We start from the raw sequence: 15,940 nt of genomic DNA on the forward strand, positions 1-15,940 counted from the left end.
CAGTGCAGTGGTCATACTTTACTGTTTCATAAAAGCATTTTATGAGGGATTCATCACACTAATTACATGAAAACCTTCAGAATACGTCATTAACAGATGGCTTTCTTGAGGAAAATGTCACTGAGAAAGTAACTGTCCATCGTGAGATGGAAACACTGATTGAAAAACAACTACAGGATATATTTTTGGGATGTTTATGTCCATTCGTTATTTGTCTTCCAAGTATACTTACGGCTATATGACGTGACTTTTTCCTGCTATTTTTCCTGCTACTTGACATTACAGCCTTCCTTTTCCACAACTTTCAGAACTGCGCCAGGATTTCAGAATTTCCCCATTGAGGGCTGAATGCATGCCACATATCAATGATCATCATTATTATTAAGAAATCATACAATTAAAATGTGTTAAAAATTCACAAAGTCTATAGTCCAGAGGCAAAGATAAAATACCATGTCTCAAACATGGGCTTTCCTAAAATAAAAAAAAGAGATTAAGCAATGTATCCACCTTGAAAGTGAACAATCCTAGATGCAAAAAGGTAGATGAGAGATTCAAAAAGTCAGATTTCCAGTTTAGAGATTGCATTCTTTATGCGAGTTGAGGTTTAATTGAAGATAACTGCAGGACCAAACAGGGTGTTTAATTGGTACAAACACCTTGGTTGCATTGCTTAGTTCAGCTTTAACCCAGTAACTGGTGTGATGTAATCCTCCTACTTACTTTCCCATGCCATGTGGAGTTGCGAAAGTGTTTTTCTTTGTAAGGTTCAATCATGTCAGTGATAAGAATGCAGGTCTGGAGAAATGTGTTTACAAAGATTTATTTCACAAAATCAGTGAGACATGATAACAGAAATAGTACATCTGCCAAAGTATGAATCATATTTTCCTCTGGGTTTTATTGTGATATACAGTTTTTTTAATTTATGTCTGTGCCCCTCCAGCTGTCTTTGGAAGAGACAATACAGCAGTTTGACCTGAAGGCACTTCTGAGGTGGAGGCGACTGTCTGATGAGCTGCAGAACTCTAAAGAAGATCTTCAGATTCTCAGGTTTGTGTCTCTTCTTGGAAGTGTAGAAAAAAGCTCTTACGGAAATGTAAAACAGCTCTGTGTCGCTATGGCACCGATTATATCACATTACGCAACTACACTCATTTGAACCCAAAGGCTTTACTGAAATACTGAAGAGTCCACACATACCATAGAGGAGCTATCCCAAATGTCCTTGTATGATAACCTAGTAGGATATAAAGGTTTAGCACACAATGTTTAACCAGTGGTGGAAAAGTTGTTCACATGTACTCAAGTACAATTACTGTCACATTGTATAACATACATAACATAACACAAGATTGTATTGTATACGTTTTGTCAACAAATTTAAATATCAGTTCAATTTTCTGTGTTGAAAAACAGCTGATCAAGGAGCTTAAATAATAATTGATACGTGTACCCACTATGTATTTCTATCATCTTTTGTATGACTTTATTTTGTGCTGGAGCCTAACAACAGGACAATAATACCTCACTGAGCAGACAGATAGAAACTGAAAATCACACACACAATCACACAGGGAGAATAAGTTAACTGACTGGGATTTGAAACTACAACATTCTCACAATGAGGTGAGGGTGCGAACCACTATCCCACTTGTGGTTGATTACAAAAATAAACAACCTTTTCAACTCCCAACTTCAAGTGATTTTACGCTGCAATAAATTTTGAGATATGCAGAACATTTCACGGAATGTTTGGACGTGTGAATGAGTTTTGATTGCATGTAACACTATAGCTTACACTGCAGATTCAGTCCTCCTTCAGGTTAGACTCTATCCAGCTTTTTCAAATTTTCACACCAAAAAACACACGTGACTGTAAGGTAAATACATTCCAGGGGTACAGGTGAGGCAGGTGTGGCAACAAAGTCAATCCAGGTGTGCTGCACTGTCATGTCGTAGAAAAGCTCATAACATAAGGACAGCAGCCATCCACAAACTCTTCATCTGAGTCTGACAATATGGGACCCACACCCTGTTTGCTTTATCTAGGGTGGAAGCACAGTGTCATCAGGGGATTACAGGTGTAAACCTCAGCTAAGAGTTAACTCTTTAATCATCAAAAATGCTTGTTAGCTTGTAATTCTTCTTTTTGTCAGTAAGACTGCTTTTGTGTCCATAGTGGACATAAACAACACTCAGAAACATCTTGTAAGGCTACTACTCTATGAAATGCTTCATTTTGAACACCTTGCATTTGTTCCTGTTACCAAGGCAATCGGGTAACTGTGGCCATTGGTCAAACCTGCAATATTCACAGCTGGTGAATATAAAAAGACAAGACATTTCCTTAGAATGTGTTAGTCACTCTCAACTTTAATAACATTTTTGAAAAATTGTTTATATCTTCTATATGAGCTAACTTTAACTTTAAGCAATAGTACATACATAGAAATTCCTTTGCTTGTTGTTGCTCCTCCATTTTTCTCCCCTATTCTGTGGGGGCCAGGTATCTGATCGGATATTTCTTGTTTTTCCACTTCTTGTGAAGTAATGTACTGTTTTTTTCTGGTCTCTGGACTCTGCGCAATTCCCTTCAAACCGAACAGGTTTTTCTCCCTCCAGTTTTAAAACAAATTCTTGGAAACTTTACAATGAGGTGCATCACGTGAGACCATGTGAAGTTAATGTTCTTCAAAAATTATTTAGATTTGACTTTATATATCAACTACAGATACAAACAATAACAATGTTTTCTTGTGTGGCAATAATTTGTCTACATCACACAATAATGTAAGTCCCATTAGCTGTATGCGTCAAAATTTAAGGTTTGACTTATTTGTTGATTATTTATTCTGTTTTTATGAGTTTAAATAGTTTCAGCGTTACCTTCGAAATGTTAGTGTGCAAGGAGTCGTTAATGTGGCGCAGTTTAGCTTGAACATAGGGACTAGGTGTGAGAGTGAAGGGGTTAATCATGCACTTGGGCGCAACGTCGGTCCCCATCAATCAGGGTGTTCCCTACAAGGCAGACACGCGGGCGATTAGCAGGATCAGGATTAGGTTTCTCTGCACCTGACGGGGTTAAATCAACAACACATATCTATTACTGGAAAAATGCAAACAATATGCACTCAAACATGGACATGAACATTCCTGCCTATACGCACGGTTGCATGTGTTTCGACTGGTTGTGTTCGCTGTATTGTTTTAGTGTTGAAAATGTAGAAAATCGCCCGTGTGACAAACAAAAGAAAAGCAATTTCTCAAACAAGCCCATCAGTTGAAGAGTTGAGTGAGCAACAAGAAGAATAAAGAAAGTCTGATCACATGTTCACAGGTTGTGTAAGGTACACACAAAAGAATGTACCAGCAAAAGGGTCTCAGAAATGTTTGATGCTGCAGACAACAGTCAGGATGAACTTCATTCAGTGTAACTTAACAGTTCCTTCATATATCCTCTGCACCTCAGATCTCAGTGTTATAATTGTAATTCTATGATATTTTTTTGTGTGTCCAATGACCTTTGACCTTCATCCCAGCCTTGTTCTGGTGCTTGTAGTCAATCTCACTTGGATTGCACTTTTGACCTTTTTGCTTGAATCTTTTCTCTAGTTTTTTTTACAGTTATTTTCCTTGACATCACAAATACATACATATGCCGAGAGAAACAGCCAAAAGACGGCATGAATCAATTTATGTTCTTTACTGTCTTAAATGACAGGTGAACAGTCAATTATGCAAGCACACAGTCAAACTCAATTGTATGTTTTTGGGCTGTGGTGGAATTAAACCCCACACACACACTCGGCTCAGGGACAACGTGCACACTAAACACAGGAAGGCCCCAAGCCCAGATTTTAAAAAAAACGGTATAATCTTGCTCCAAGGTAAGAGTGCTTATCACTTCATGAGATGTGTAAATGTAGAAGGAAAATGCCCACAAAGGGATGAATTGAGAACTTGAAACAGCAAACTACTATAACAACATATACAAATTAAAGAATACTGAATGAATCAAAAACCATCTGCAAGAGGCATTTATATCTCTTTCAGAGTAATTGTCATGGAACGCTGTTTTCATTTATTCAATGTAATATGCTGCAAAGCATTCTTTCTCTATTTTTTTCAAATATTTATCTATTTATCTATTATTTATCTTTGAGACAAATATTTATTTCTGATTATTAGAGACATTGGGAAATGTAACTTAAATCCTAGTCAATTTGGAGAGCAGCCTGCACTACTCTGTAATATGGACTAAATGGCCCTTATGTCAAAGTCATCAACAATTATCAACACAGACCTGTTGACACAGTGTCAAGAGAAATGCTTTACAGGCCCCAATGAAGGGAGAAAACAGGAAGCACAGTGGCAAATGAAAGAAGACATCGTCACAGGTTTACACAGAGACGTGCACACACAAAGGCTAAATGGCAGGTTGTTCTTTCCAAGTTCAGTAGGTCACAATCGACACCCCGTGATCCAGCATGGGCCCCAGTGGCCAGTGTTTATCAGTCCATTTCAGATGAGTTATATTTAGGGCAGCCCGGGCCAGACGCCATTCTCCCTGCTGATTTACTGGGCTGCTGGGAGCGCTGCTCTACCTTATCCGGTTTCCACAGTCAACCAAGTGTAATTTGTCAGGATATGGCTCGCGGAGCTATAAACCTGTGCGTGTGTGCACGTGCGTGTGCGTGTGCATGTGCATGTGCATTTGACATTAAGTTCTGTCAGTAATAGCTCCTGATATCCTCTCACTCTTTCTCTCCCTTGCAATCTCAGACACACCCAGGTGTATGCATGGATACACAAACACACACTCTTTTTCTGTCATAGACACCCGGCCTACAAGTCAGATAAGAGGACCATTTATACTGACGTGCATTGAGCTATTGCGAAACGTTCAGGGCAGTGAGCAGTGATTCCTCTTACAGCCCGAGTTAATCATCTCTGACAAAGAGACAGAGAAAAAGCTGGGGATTTATACCTCCATACATTGCAGGTCGAGATGGTGAGATGGGTGGAGCCTCTTTGTTTAACACGGCAGTGATGGATCAACTCTTTCCCTCTCCGTTGCTCCACCACAAGTGTCCATGACGCATGAAATGAGCTTGTCTTCTGTGGAAATACAACGTCTGTCATTGTTTTTGTGTTCCTGTCAATGGCCTCAGACCCCCTATTTCTCTATCTTACACACACCCATACAAGCACGCACACAATTTCGCAAAGATGCACCATGCCCCGCTGCCTTAAAAAGACTATTTCATCTTATCACAAGTAACAGGCAGACATGGACATGGTGAGCAGGGGAGTGGACCGAGAGCAAGCTCAAAATGCACTATATTCGCAAAGAGGAGGTATTATTGATCATGCTGTAAGGAGAACCACAAAATAAGCAATTAGTATATCATTTAAAGTAAAGACAACATTGCATAGTGAAGATTTACACTTGTTGCCTGTGTTGCTCTGTTATATAAATGTGTGCTAAACCCTATGTCCATGGAGAGGCTCAGAGTATTGTCTGCTTTTTGTGCACAGACAAATAAAATCCTTGGTAAAATGTTCTGAAATTGATTTTCCCAAGTCCCAGGTCATTGGTTTTGTGATTTTTCTCTCAAACATAACATTGATATGACATGCATGTATGCAGGGCAAGTAGGAGCACACCCACATGATGAAAGTCCTTGTAAGAATGTCCAGTTGAATTTAGAAATTCCAGGAAACTGATGACTTCCTCTCTCAGTCCACTGAGCAAACCAAACATTCCTGTCTATCTCCTATTCTCGATTTCTCCCACACCTCCTCCTCCTCCCATCTCCTTTTCTTGTCCTCAATTCTAATCTACTTCTTCTCCCATCACCCTGTTCTCCTCCTTTTTCTCACCGTGCCTGGACAAAGACTCAAACAGATCAAATATTTGAACAGCCTTTTGCTCGCGGCAAAAGTGTAACCCAGAACAAAATATTAAACACCCATATATATATATATATATCAGAGTAAGAATTTGGATGTGTATCCGCAGTCTGTCTGATCATCAGTGTATGTGTGTGTCTGGCCTGTCATGTGTTGGGTCCTGTAGAAGAGTGCTAGCCAGTGATGAAGGGTGTATTGATTGGTGGGCCAGGCGCCTGCCGTATCGACTTGGTAGGAGGGTGATTCTTCAAGGCCTTTCTATTGGCACACTGAGTTAATCTGCTCGTCCTGATCAATACCAGCTAACTGAAACTATCATTGCACAGCATCCCACGTCCTGACCATGTTTGTTTGGCTTTTATTGGTTTTATGTGTGTTTGCGTGTGTGTTTATGGAGGTTGAAGGGATGATTTGTGTCTGTGTGACAAGGAAAGCGAAACCTAGAGCGTGGCTCTTTTGTGCTGGTAGTCAGGGGTGCCTTTTTGTGGAAGTGTTATACGTCTGCTCCGTGAGTCATGGGCAGTAAAGTCAGCACACAGGATTGTGAGGTCATATAAACACTATACTATGCTATTATAAATCTGCAGCTTGATTTCCAGCCTGCCTCGGGCAAAGCATGGCAACTTGGCAATGTGTTCACCATTCAGAGGCCCGTGTGAGTTTCTGGATTTAGTGTTGCTGACAAAGTACTCTCACTCTGCCGAAAATGTCATTTCCCTGCAACCACAAGGTCTGTAAGAGTGAGATAAATAAAAAAGTCAGTGTGCAGGTTCTTAAACACCTCATTCTTATTTTTGTCTTTTTTTTTGGTTTGTTCCTTTTTATGTGCTATTTGTTTTCTAACTTCCTTTTTACTGTGTGTACTAAAAATCCCCCTTGTTTTACTAAATGCCCCCTCATCACTTGACCCGTTTTCGCTGTGTGCAGTTCTCATTTCCGTTGCTGTGTTTGTCGTCCTGCAGGCCTAACATGGAGAAGACCGGCGAGGTCAGTGACTCTGGATCGTCTACAGTTAAACACGCCCTCAACCCTGAAAAATCCTTCATGCAAGTGCACTACCTCAAGGTAAAACACTAATGTGGCACAAGCACACAGGAACAGATAGTACCAAATGGGTAGGGTGAAAGAAAACATCCTCTGGTACTCTCTCTGTTAGCATGCTTGTAAATGAGGTTTCTTCTGGTGCTGCTGCTCGGCTTGGTCCATGATGGATCATGTTTTGATGTCTTTAGTTGTCTTGTTCTTTGTCCAGGGCTATTTCCTCCTCAGGTTCCTGGCCAGTCAAGTGGGGGAACAGCAGTTCATTGAATTCTTCAGATTATTTGTGAAGAAATACCACGGGCAACTCATTCTGTCTCAGGTGAGGCTGTAGCAGTTTTACTTGATTAATTTGATGGAGAATTATTTACATTACATGCTGCTACTTCAGAAGCAGTTGTTAAAATCTTTGTTCAGATTTTAGCTTTTTTTAATATGACCTCTCAGGTACATTGCTATTTGCATTAATTACTTAAAAGCTGATGGAAGTTTGATTATCATGGCATTGCAATGTTTGAAAATGTTCCAGCAGTGTCTCAAACTGATGACTGTACATCAGCTCAGGCACATATGTTTATCCTGCTGGGGCCATGTAACTGAGCGATCGCACCTGAACGTCATGTGTGTTTGTGTGTGCGGGAAAGACATGCGATGTCCTCCACCTGGCCCCCATTTCTTCAGTGGCACATTGAGTCTTCCCTCTAAATAATGGATGTAACATAAACACTGCTTGACCTTGTATTCTTGCTCTGCGATCAGGTATGGCTTTCTCTTTCGTTTTTCTCCCCCCACATCTCTTACATTTTTGCCTGTGTTTTTTTTTTCTCTCCTTTTGAACAGGATTTCCTGCAAATGTTGCTGATTACCTTTCCCGACATAGAGAGGTATGTGAGAGTCTGTGAATAATCCTCATGGTGTAATTCATGAATAATGTAAAATTGCCCTGATGCATTAAAACCACTTTGTTTTGTTTAAGTAGTAGAACAGAATAGAACATCTTTAATCTATTTTTTTTTTTCGTTTTAACATACCTACAAGGGAAGTTTTTTTCATTTTTCAATCCATATTGGGGAAAACGGTTTTAAGGCAAGAATAGGTGTCTCCAAATATGCAAACACTAAAGTAGAGCTACGAGCCTGAATTTATCACCTCAGACAGTGTTTGTTGTTCCTTGGACCTGAACGAAACTAACGTTCAGTCTGTGACCTAACCTCCTAAAGATTGGGTCAAATTGATCTGAATGCAACACAATAGCACAATGCGGATATATAAAGGTGTCAAAACAGCATCTGAAATTCCTTAAAATGACTTCAAAAAAATGTACCAACACCTGATTTCCAAGTGGACCTGGTCTTGTTTTGTGTGCCCAACTGACAGACTTTACCCTGAATTAACTAACCTGACTGAGCTAAGGCAGACATCTTAACTACAATAAACATAACAAGTGCAAACACATCCATAGACAACCACTTAAAATGCTGTGTTTTAGATTACCTGACAGAATACTATAGAAGGATGGACAAAAGTTGGTTTGGAGAAAAACTATTTAAATCTAGTGAAATGAATATCACAAATGCTGAAGAAAAAAGGCTTGACAGTGTAAAATATGGGCCCCTCCATGTATATATTTTTATATAAAGTTGAATTGGCCTATGGCTAACTTGGTCCTGCTGTGGAAACATAACCAGTGAAAGCTCCCAACACCAATCCTCTTAAGTGAACAGTCTCATCCACTCTCATATTAATTGAAGTGTAAAAGGATAACTGCTCCTCCTGCTCTCCTCCTCTCTAATTTTCATTTTGCCTCTCTGCACACGTGTAATCATTCAGTTCTCTATTCCTCCTGATTGCCTCATTAACCTCTTCTTTCGCCCATTTCTCTGTCCCTATTCCTGTCACTTTGTCATTCTTTGTTCTATCTTCAGGCTTTTTTCTTTCATGGCTTCTCTTTTTAGTATCCACATGTTTGCTGCTAATGTTGTCTTTTCCTGTCATGTGGAGCGTACTGCTGGAGGAGCAGAGATTGATTGAATTAAACAGAGGGAGTTGGGCACAGTCAATATTTTGATCTAATGCCTCTTTCAGTAAGCTTCACAGTGGAGTAGTGGCGTTTAGGATCAGAATAGACACTCACAGCTCAGGGTCACGGCTGCTTTTTTAATGGCATGGCTTCATATAATCCCTCCAGACTAAAAAAGTCTGAATATAGTTTAAGTGTGAATACACATTTAAAGAAACATTGCACCTCCTGATTGCTCATAATATTAAGCTACTATTATCCAGGCATCACAACTGCTTGTAGTTGCAGCATGTTCTCGTGTGTCACAATTCCTGTAAAATAAAAAGAAGTTTCCATTGTGGGCATAAAAAAAGGTTGGTAGTCACATGTCTGGTCTGCTCTTGTGAAACTTAAAGCTCACTGCTGTCTTGTCCTATTATTAAACAGTATTTGATAAGTCGCTTGATGTATTAACTGAATGTACCTTTTGTTTCCCACCCAAGCAAAGTATGCTGGCATAACACCCATGTAATCCTACTTTATGATGTCTCACTGTTGGTGTGGCAGATGTTTAGTCTTTATATACCGTATGTGGTTCAACTCCTCGTGCCAAGAGCTGAGATTTACTTTTGGTGAAGTCATTGACAGATATTTTAATGTCCAGTTTCTGAACAAATGGGTGCTTTACTGGGAGTAGTACATCTTTGAGAACACCTTGGAGTATAAAGAGGTCTTCATGAGCTTCAGTTTACAGTGGAATGACTCTTCATCCAAAATTGTCAGCTAATGCACTGTTTGACAGGACTCTGCGAGTGTGTGGAGGCGAAGAGCTTAGACTTGACCTTGGAACAAAGTGCCATTGCCTCTATATCATTTTTAGCCACACTCATGGGCGGTGTGACTCAGACTCGGTCAGTGTGTCTGTTGGTCCTCCAGATTGTTGCTGCATGGACAGACAGACATTCACAGCCTGTCCAGAAAGAATTATGAGCACGCTGGTGCACTAATGTTAGCCTTCGGCTCACAGAATTGAAAATACAGGCGAGTAAAAATCAATCTTAGACCTTTTCTGTGACTCGGTAAGCAGCAGGGTGAAAGGTGATATCCTTTAATTACTAGTATTTAACATGATAAGATGGTTCTTTAACACTGCAACTTTTGGTGCTAAATACAGTTTTAACTAATGAAACCAATACTTTTTCACTAAACTCCTGCTTGCAGAAGGATGAGCCCTGCCGGAATCGTGAACTAACTCATTTCTCCTGACGACAACATGAGAGACACCCTGAAGTGACTTTCACATTAGTGTGTATCTTTAGCTAATACAACTGTTGCTTTGAAGGAGTGCTGACATTTAGATTATTTACCTGATGTAACTTGAGCAGGACTCAATTAGTGAATTAGTCACTGGACTCACCCACACAGTGCTGACAGCTCAGCTAATGTCAACGGTACAGTAATACCGCTACAGGTTATTAAGACATCAGTGTTAGTATCAGACATTAGTACTTATTTGCATCAACAGTAACTAGTGAAATAAACTTGAAACTTTTCCTCAGCTAAAAATAAAACATGTTATAATTCACTTAAGGAAGATATTTTTGGTAATTATAATAATAATAATCTGATTGAGTCTCAGTAAAACAAACTATAATTCAAAGAAAGTATCGTTTTCCAAAAATGTGAACTAGAATAATTCAATGGGAGATAATTCCTGGAGAAGCACAGTGCAAATTTTCTTCTCTAAGCACCTACCCTTCATGCTCTGTGATTATCTGTTGACTTTTTGTGTACTTTTTGTATATACTTGCGGTTTAAAACAGCGGGCTTCTTGTGAAGTGTTTGTTTGCACACACGTTTGTCTTTTCACGTCTGGTCTGTCACTGTGTGTGTTCTGCTTTTGGTGCATGAGAGTTTTCATAAGCAAGCCATCTACTTTGGCCTCTTTTCATCTTTGAATACATACATACACATAGTTACTTACTGTGCATTTATATGAAGCAATCCAATTCACTGTCTCTACATGCCTGTTTGCTTGTCCTTGTATAGAAGTGTGGGTGTGCCCCTCTTTTGTTTAAGGTGTTGGCTTAAATCTCAAGTCTGCCATGACCCTAACAATATTTTCCCAGAGCCATGTTTTCATAGGGTGTCTTGGGCAATAACAGCCATTGCTGTAATAATGGGAATAATACTAACACTTGTGCCATTGTGTTGCAGAAAAGGCCTCACCCTCAGTGCTATTTACGCTGACTGGCTTGATCGACCGGGAATTCCAGAGGTATTTTTCTGTCTTTCTGTCTCCTTCGTTTTCATTTAAAAAGGCGTCAAAATGCAGGACTTAAAAGTGTTGCTTCTGGTGTTTCTGGAATGTTGTTAGATACCTATCTCTCTTACAGAGCAACACAAATGCACAAATGACTGTTGAGTTCAACATTAAATATCACTATACGTGTTCAGGTCTACACATTGCCATAATAGTAAAGCAATTTAACATTTGTTGTATGTTTTCTAAATAATCTTTGTCAGCTGTGCAGAGAGATAGCAAATAAATAATAAAGAACTCATTGCTTTAGTCATGTACTTGCCCATAGTTATGGCACTGTCTGTTGTTTTTTAGTTTTTGTTGGGTTCATTTCATCTTAATTGAACAGTGCACGTGTAGATCGGGCCTTTATATTGGAGCTGTTGTTCCTTGACACTTTTATTACTGAAGGAAAATTGAACTTCACATCTGCTTCAAGTTTTTTTTCTTTTCTCTCATTCTGCTTTGAGTCTGCAGTGTTGTTAAAGATGGATGGATGTTCTGACTATCCAATGTTCAGTCTGTGTGCAACCAGCTTTGAATCACCTAATTGGTTCAGATTAGTTGTATTTGCAAGCTTTTTGCTAGGAATATCACAGTTTATATATATTTTTTGATATATCTCCACTACTCTTCAGCGTTAATCAAAGCTGCTTTGTTTGAATGTTGTTCCAATGTAGGTCTGTGAGTTGGGACATTTTGTGTTTTGGGGATGAATATCTTCTAAGTATAGATTACAACAGCAACAGCATTTGTCTCAGAGTTGAGCAGCTGTAAATAGCTATATAATGACACTCTCACAATGACAATTATGGCTCGTATTAGAAGTAAATAGCTGTCTGTATATAAATACCGCTTTAATGATGTGTGACTATTAACCAGTATGCATTTAAGTACCACTTGATGATGGCTGTCTGGAGAACAGCATGTGCTGAAAACTAACGTGGTTCACAAACGACGTGCAGAAGAGTTGTGAAAAAAAAAAAGACATGGCAAGTTTGTGCAGTTCATTTCATCATGACGGTAGTGTTGTTGAATCACTCTCGTTGGCAGTGCTGCCAGACTGTTATTGTGTCTCGACAAGGTGAGCAGCGCTGCTCAGCTTCTGCCCTCCAATAGAGAAAGAGACCCACGGTCATAGATACTACGATTGGACGACTACACACATACACACACACACATACACTCACCACAATCAATCCACTTTAACAGCTCCTTCAATTCTCCCATCTCCATGGTAACTGATCTTAATTACCACTGTGTGTGTGTGCGTGTGTGTGTGTGTGCGTGCGTGCGTGCGTGCGTGCGTGTGTTGTCTGGGAACCTTCACCTTCTAGATTATATGATGATGTAACTGGAGCCCTTCAGGGGCCTCTCAGGGTGGGAAGGACAGCATGGAGGGACTGCTGTTTTCTAACACCTGATTGGGTGATGGCTGAGTGTTCTTGCAGAGGCTTTTTTAGTGTTTGATGTGCCAGTCACCCGCTAAAAAGATCAGCCAGATCGATTGAAACCTTTTACAAATGCAAGTGCTCTTGTATTATGTAGACTGGACGCAAACACAATTTTTAAAGTCTCGCTCGCTCTCTCTCTCTCTCTCTCTCTCCCTCCCTTCCTGTGCCATCCATCGCTTTACAAATGTACTTGAATGGAGAAAGGCAGGAAATGGTGTAGCCTAATAATAAACAATGACATTCACCAATCCTGGAGTAAGAGAAAAAGAATGAGAAGGCCAGTGCCGCTGCCTATTTTAGACTCCAGGGTTTCGATGAGTAAGCAGTCCCTTTGGGGATAATGGATCTATGCCGAGATACATTGTTTAAAAAAAGGCTACTCTTGATTCACCACAGCTTTCAGCCTCCAACATTAACACCAACCATAACATTAATGTTTTATGTTGTCTTTTTTGTGCTGCTTGTGTTATTACTAAATGCCAATAATTTTCTGTTTACCTCGTACATCATCCTTTGTATTCTTCCAGGCAGAAGCTGGGTTTTTGAATATTCTTATCTCTTGTGTGAATTTTCCGCTTCTTCGAGCTGCAGAAACAAGACTATAATATACAAGCAAAACGTATTTCACTGATGTGACAAAGGAAATACTGCCAGCATAAACTTTGATTAGAAAGCCTCAGGTGCGTTTTAATGAAATGTATACTGAAATGTGAGGTTCATCATATAATTGAAAATAAGGTACCCTGTTCCAACTTACTGGATAAGAGGACCTTTCTGTGTGGTGTTTGCATGTTCCGTGTCTGTGTTGCTTCTCTCTGGAGTTTTTGGCTTCCTCTCATTGGCTTGTTGGTTCACTAGTGCACCTGGTCAGCCTGTTTGTGTGGGTGACTGTCTGTCTCGGTACAATGAACTGGAGACTTGCTTTTTTCTTTGTCCATGGGGCAGGCGCAGCCCCTGCCACCCTCATTGGGATAAAGCAGGACTAAAAGATATGATGATAGCCAAAGATAAGATGTTCACACAAGTTTGTACTCCTGCATGAGAGTCAGTTGCTTTGCTTCGTTAAGATTTTAAAGTACATTCAATTATTGTGTTTTGTCCGTTCTCGTGAAATGACTGAATGTTAGTTTTTCAGGTTTCTTACTGCCTGTGGGTGTGTCAATCAAGCCTGCACTTGTTTTTGTGATTCCTTTCGGAATGCCTTGCAGCGATTTCTTTAAACTGAGCTTGGATTTTTAGTCTAACTCATTAATGAGCTGATTTGATTTTTACATTCAAGGTCATGGTCACACTGTGTGGACACTATGGCTACACTGCTTATATCATGGGTTTAGAGACATAAATGTCAGTTCTATCTCCGCTGGCTGTTGGAGACATTTACCAGGTGGTAATTTTACTTGTTCACAGGAAAGTTCATCCTCGGCTGCAATATTAGACGTGAAAGGTTGCAACACGTTTTCATATTCGATTAATGTTATGTCATAGAAAACCTGTTGTTTTGATATTTGCACCGACGGGCTGTATTATTTCCTGACTTAGTTTCCAAAATCAAAATGTTGATTCAATTGTGTCATGTTAATAAATTGTATCCACATATTGTGGATTTGACTGTGGAGTGAAGAAAGGAAAGCCACTCGGAAACATGTGAAGGTATGTCCATAAGTGGAATTACTTTCACTTATGGTGAGTTTTACAATTTTTTTCTAAATATTTCTAGCAATTAGTTGACTTCGCTCAACACTTTGAGATTTGTTGCTGCATTCAGCATATGTTCATTTGTGCAAATGAGTTAATATTAATACTATTCTCTGTAATTTCATGCAGCATTTTCACAATAATTTAAAAACCCATCCGTATTGACTTTTAATAATAAGGTTTCTTCCAATATTATGTTATTGTTTCATTGTTTGATCAAACACATGCAAAACAATGTATCAGACCCATGTGTTTATTCCATATATATGATGGTCATTAATGTACTCAATGGACTTCCAAAAGGCTGCCACAACAACTTGGTTTTCACACATCAATCAAGGGTTCTTGGAAAGAAACTAACTTCACCAAACATCCCATATTAGTGGTTCTCGAACTTTTCACAGTGTGTGTGAAAATATTGAGCTCTCCACCATTATGGCTGACCTGAACATACAGCAGGAGGCTTGGACTTATTGTTTCTACATTTATTTCAAATATCAATTTCATATGTATTGCGTTGTTTATTCTAAGTTTTGTACTATTCTTGATAATTGTATCTATTTCTTCAAATACATTTTGTTAAAAAAAAATTCTGACTTGAACCCAGGTACCACTAGAGGGTGCTCGTGTACCACTGTTGGTACATGTACCACAGTTTTAAAATCATGGTCCAATAGCATTTTGATTTTGGTATACAATTACATTGCAGTTGTGCTCAATGAGAAGTTAGCCTCAGTATTTAAGAGAAATTACATCTGCTTCTCTTAAATAGTCAAGAGTGAGCGATGCCAGTTGTGAATTTTATATACATAGGTTCGCCCAAGAAACACGACACAGACAAAAGCGCAGGGCGAGAGAGCTGAAGGTAGACAAAGGCCTTGCTATTCAGAAAGTGGTACTGGAGATCACGGCAGCAGATGAGCTATGTGTGGTATCTTGTTACACAATGCCAATTTGCTGCTTCAACACTCACTACCTTCTATACTGCCCACTCAAACACCTCCCTCTCCCTTTCTCTCTGTACCTTCCTGTGTCTGTCTCTCTCTATTCATCCTTCGCTTATACACACACACACACACACACACACACACACACACACACACACACACACACACACACACACACACACACACACACACACACACACACACACACACACACACACACACACACACACACACACACACACACACACACACACACTGTCATGCTATTTCTGCTAGGGTACTTTTGTATAATACACACAGAAGTACTTAGGCATTTATATAGTATTGAACTTTGTCTGTGTGGCTATGGTAACGCTAATAGCTGAAAAGTTGCTCGAGTCGGTGTGTGTGCGTGGGAATGTGTGTGAAATGTCTATATCAGATTGACGCTCAGTATGAGGTGGATATGATGTGCCACTCCTGTACTTTTGTTTGCATGTGTGGTCTGACATTATAAATGCCTCACAACCATGAGAGCCTGTCTGTCTACACACACTCACGCACGCACGTACGCACACACACACACACACCCTTCATCACTGTTTTGTGA

At 39.7% G+C, this 15,940-nt stretch overlaps 1 protein-coding gene across 1 annotated transcript in view; it reads left to right on the forward strand.

Moving 5' to 3' along the window:
• Window positions 1-15,940, forward strand: part of aopep (aminopeptidase O (putative)) — a 76,051-nt gene that overhangs the window by 21,690 nt on the left and 38,421 nt on the right. Inside the window, 5 exon segments of the mRNA XM_080498958.1 lie at window positions 947-1,053; window positions 6,879-6,981; window positions 7,169-7,276; window positions 7,795-7,838; window positions 11,171-11,231. Coding sequence (XP_080355084.1) covers window positions 947-1,053; window positions 6,879-6,981; window positions 7,169-7,276; window positions 7,795-7,838; window positions 11,171-11,231 — 423 coding nt within the window.

Source organism: Blennius ocellaris, assembly GCF_963422515.1.
Source record: "Blennius ocellaris genome assembly, chromosome: 7".
Classification (NCBI taxonomy): Eukaryota; Metazoa; Chordata; class Actinopteri; order Blenniiformes; family Blenniidae; genus Blennius; species Blennius ocellaris.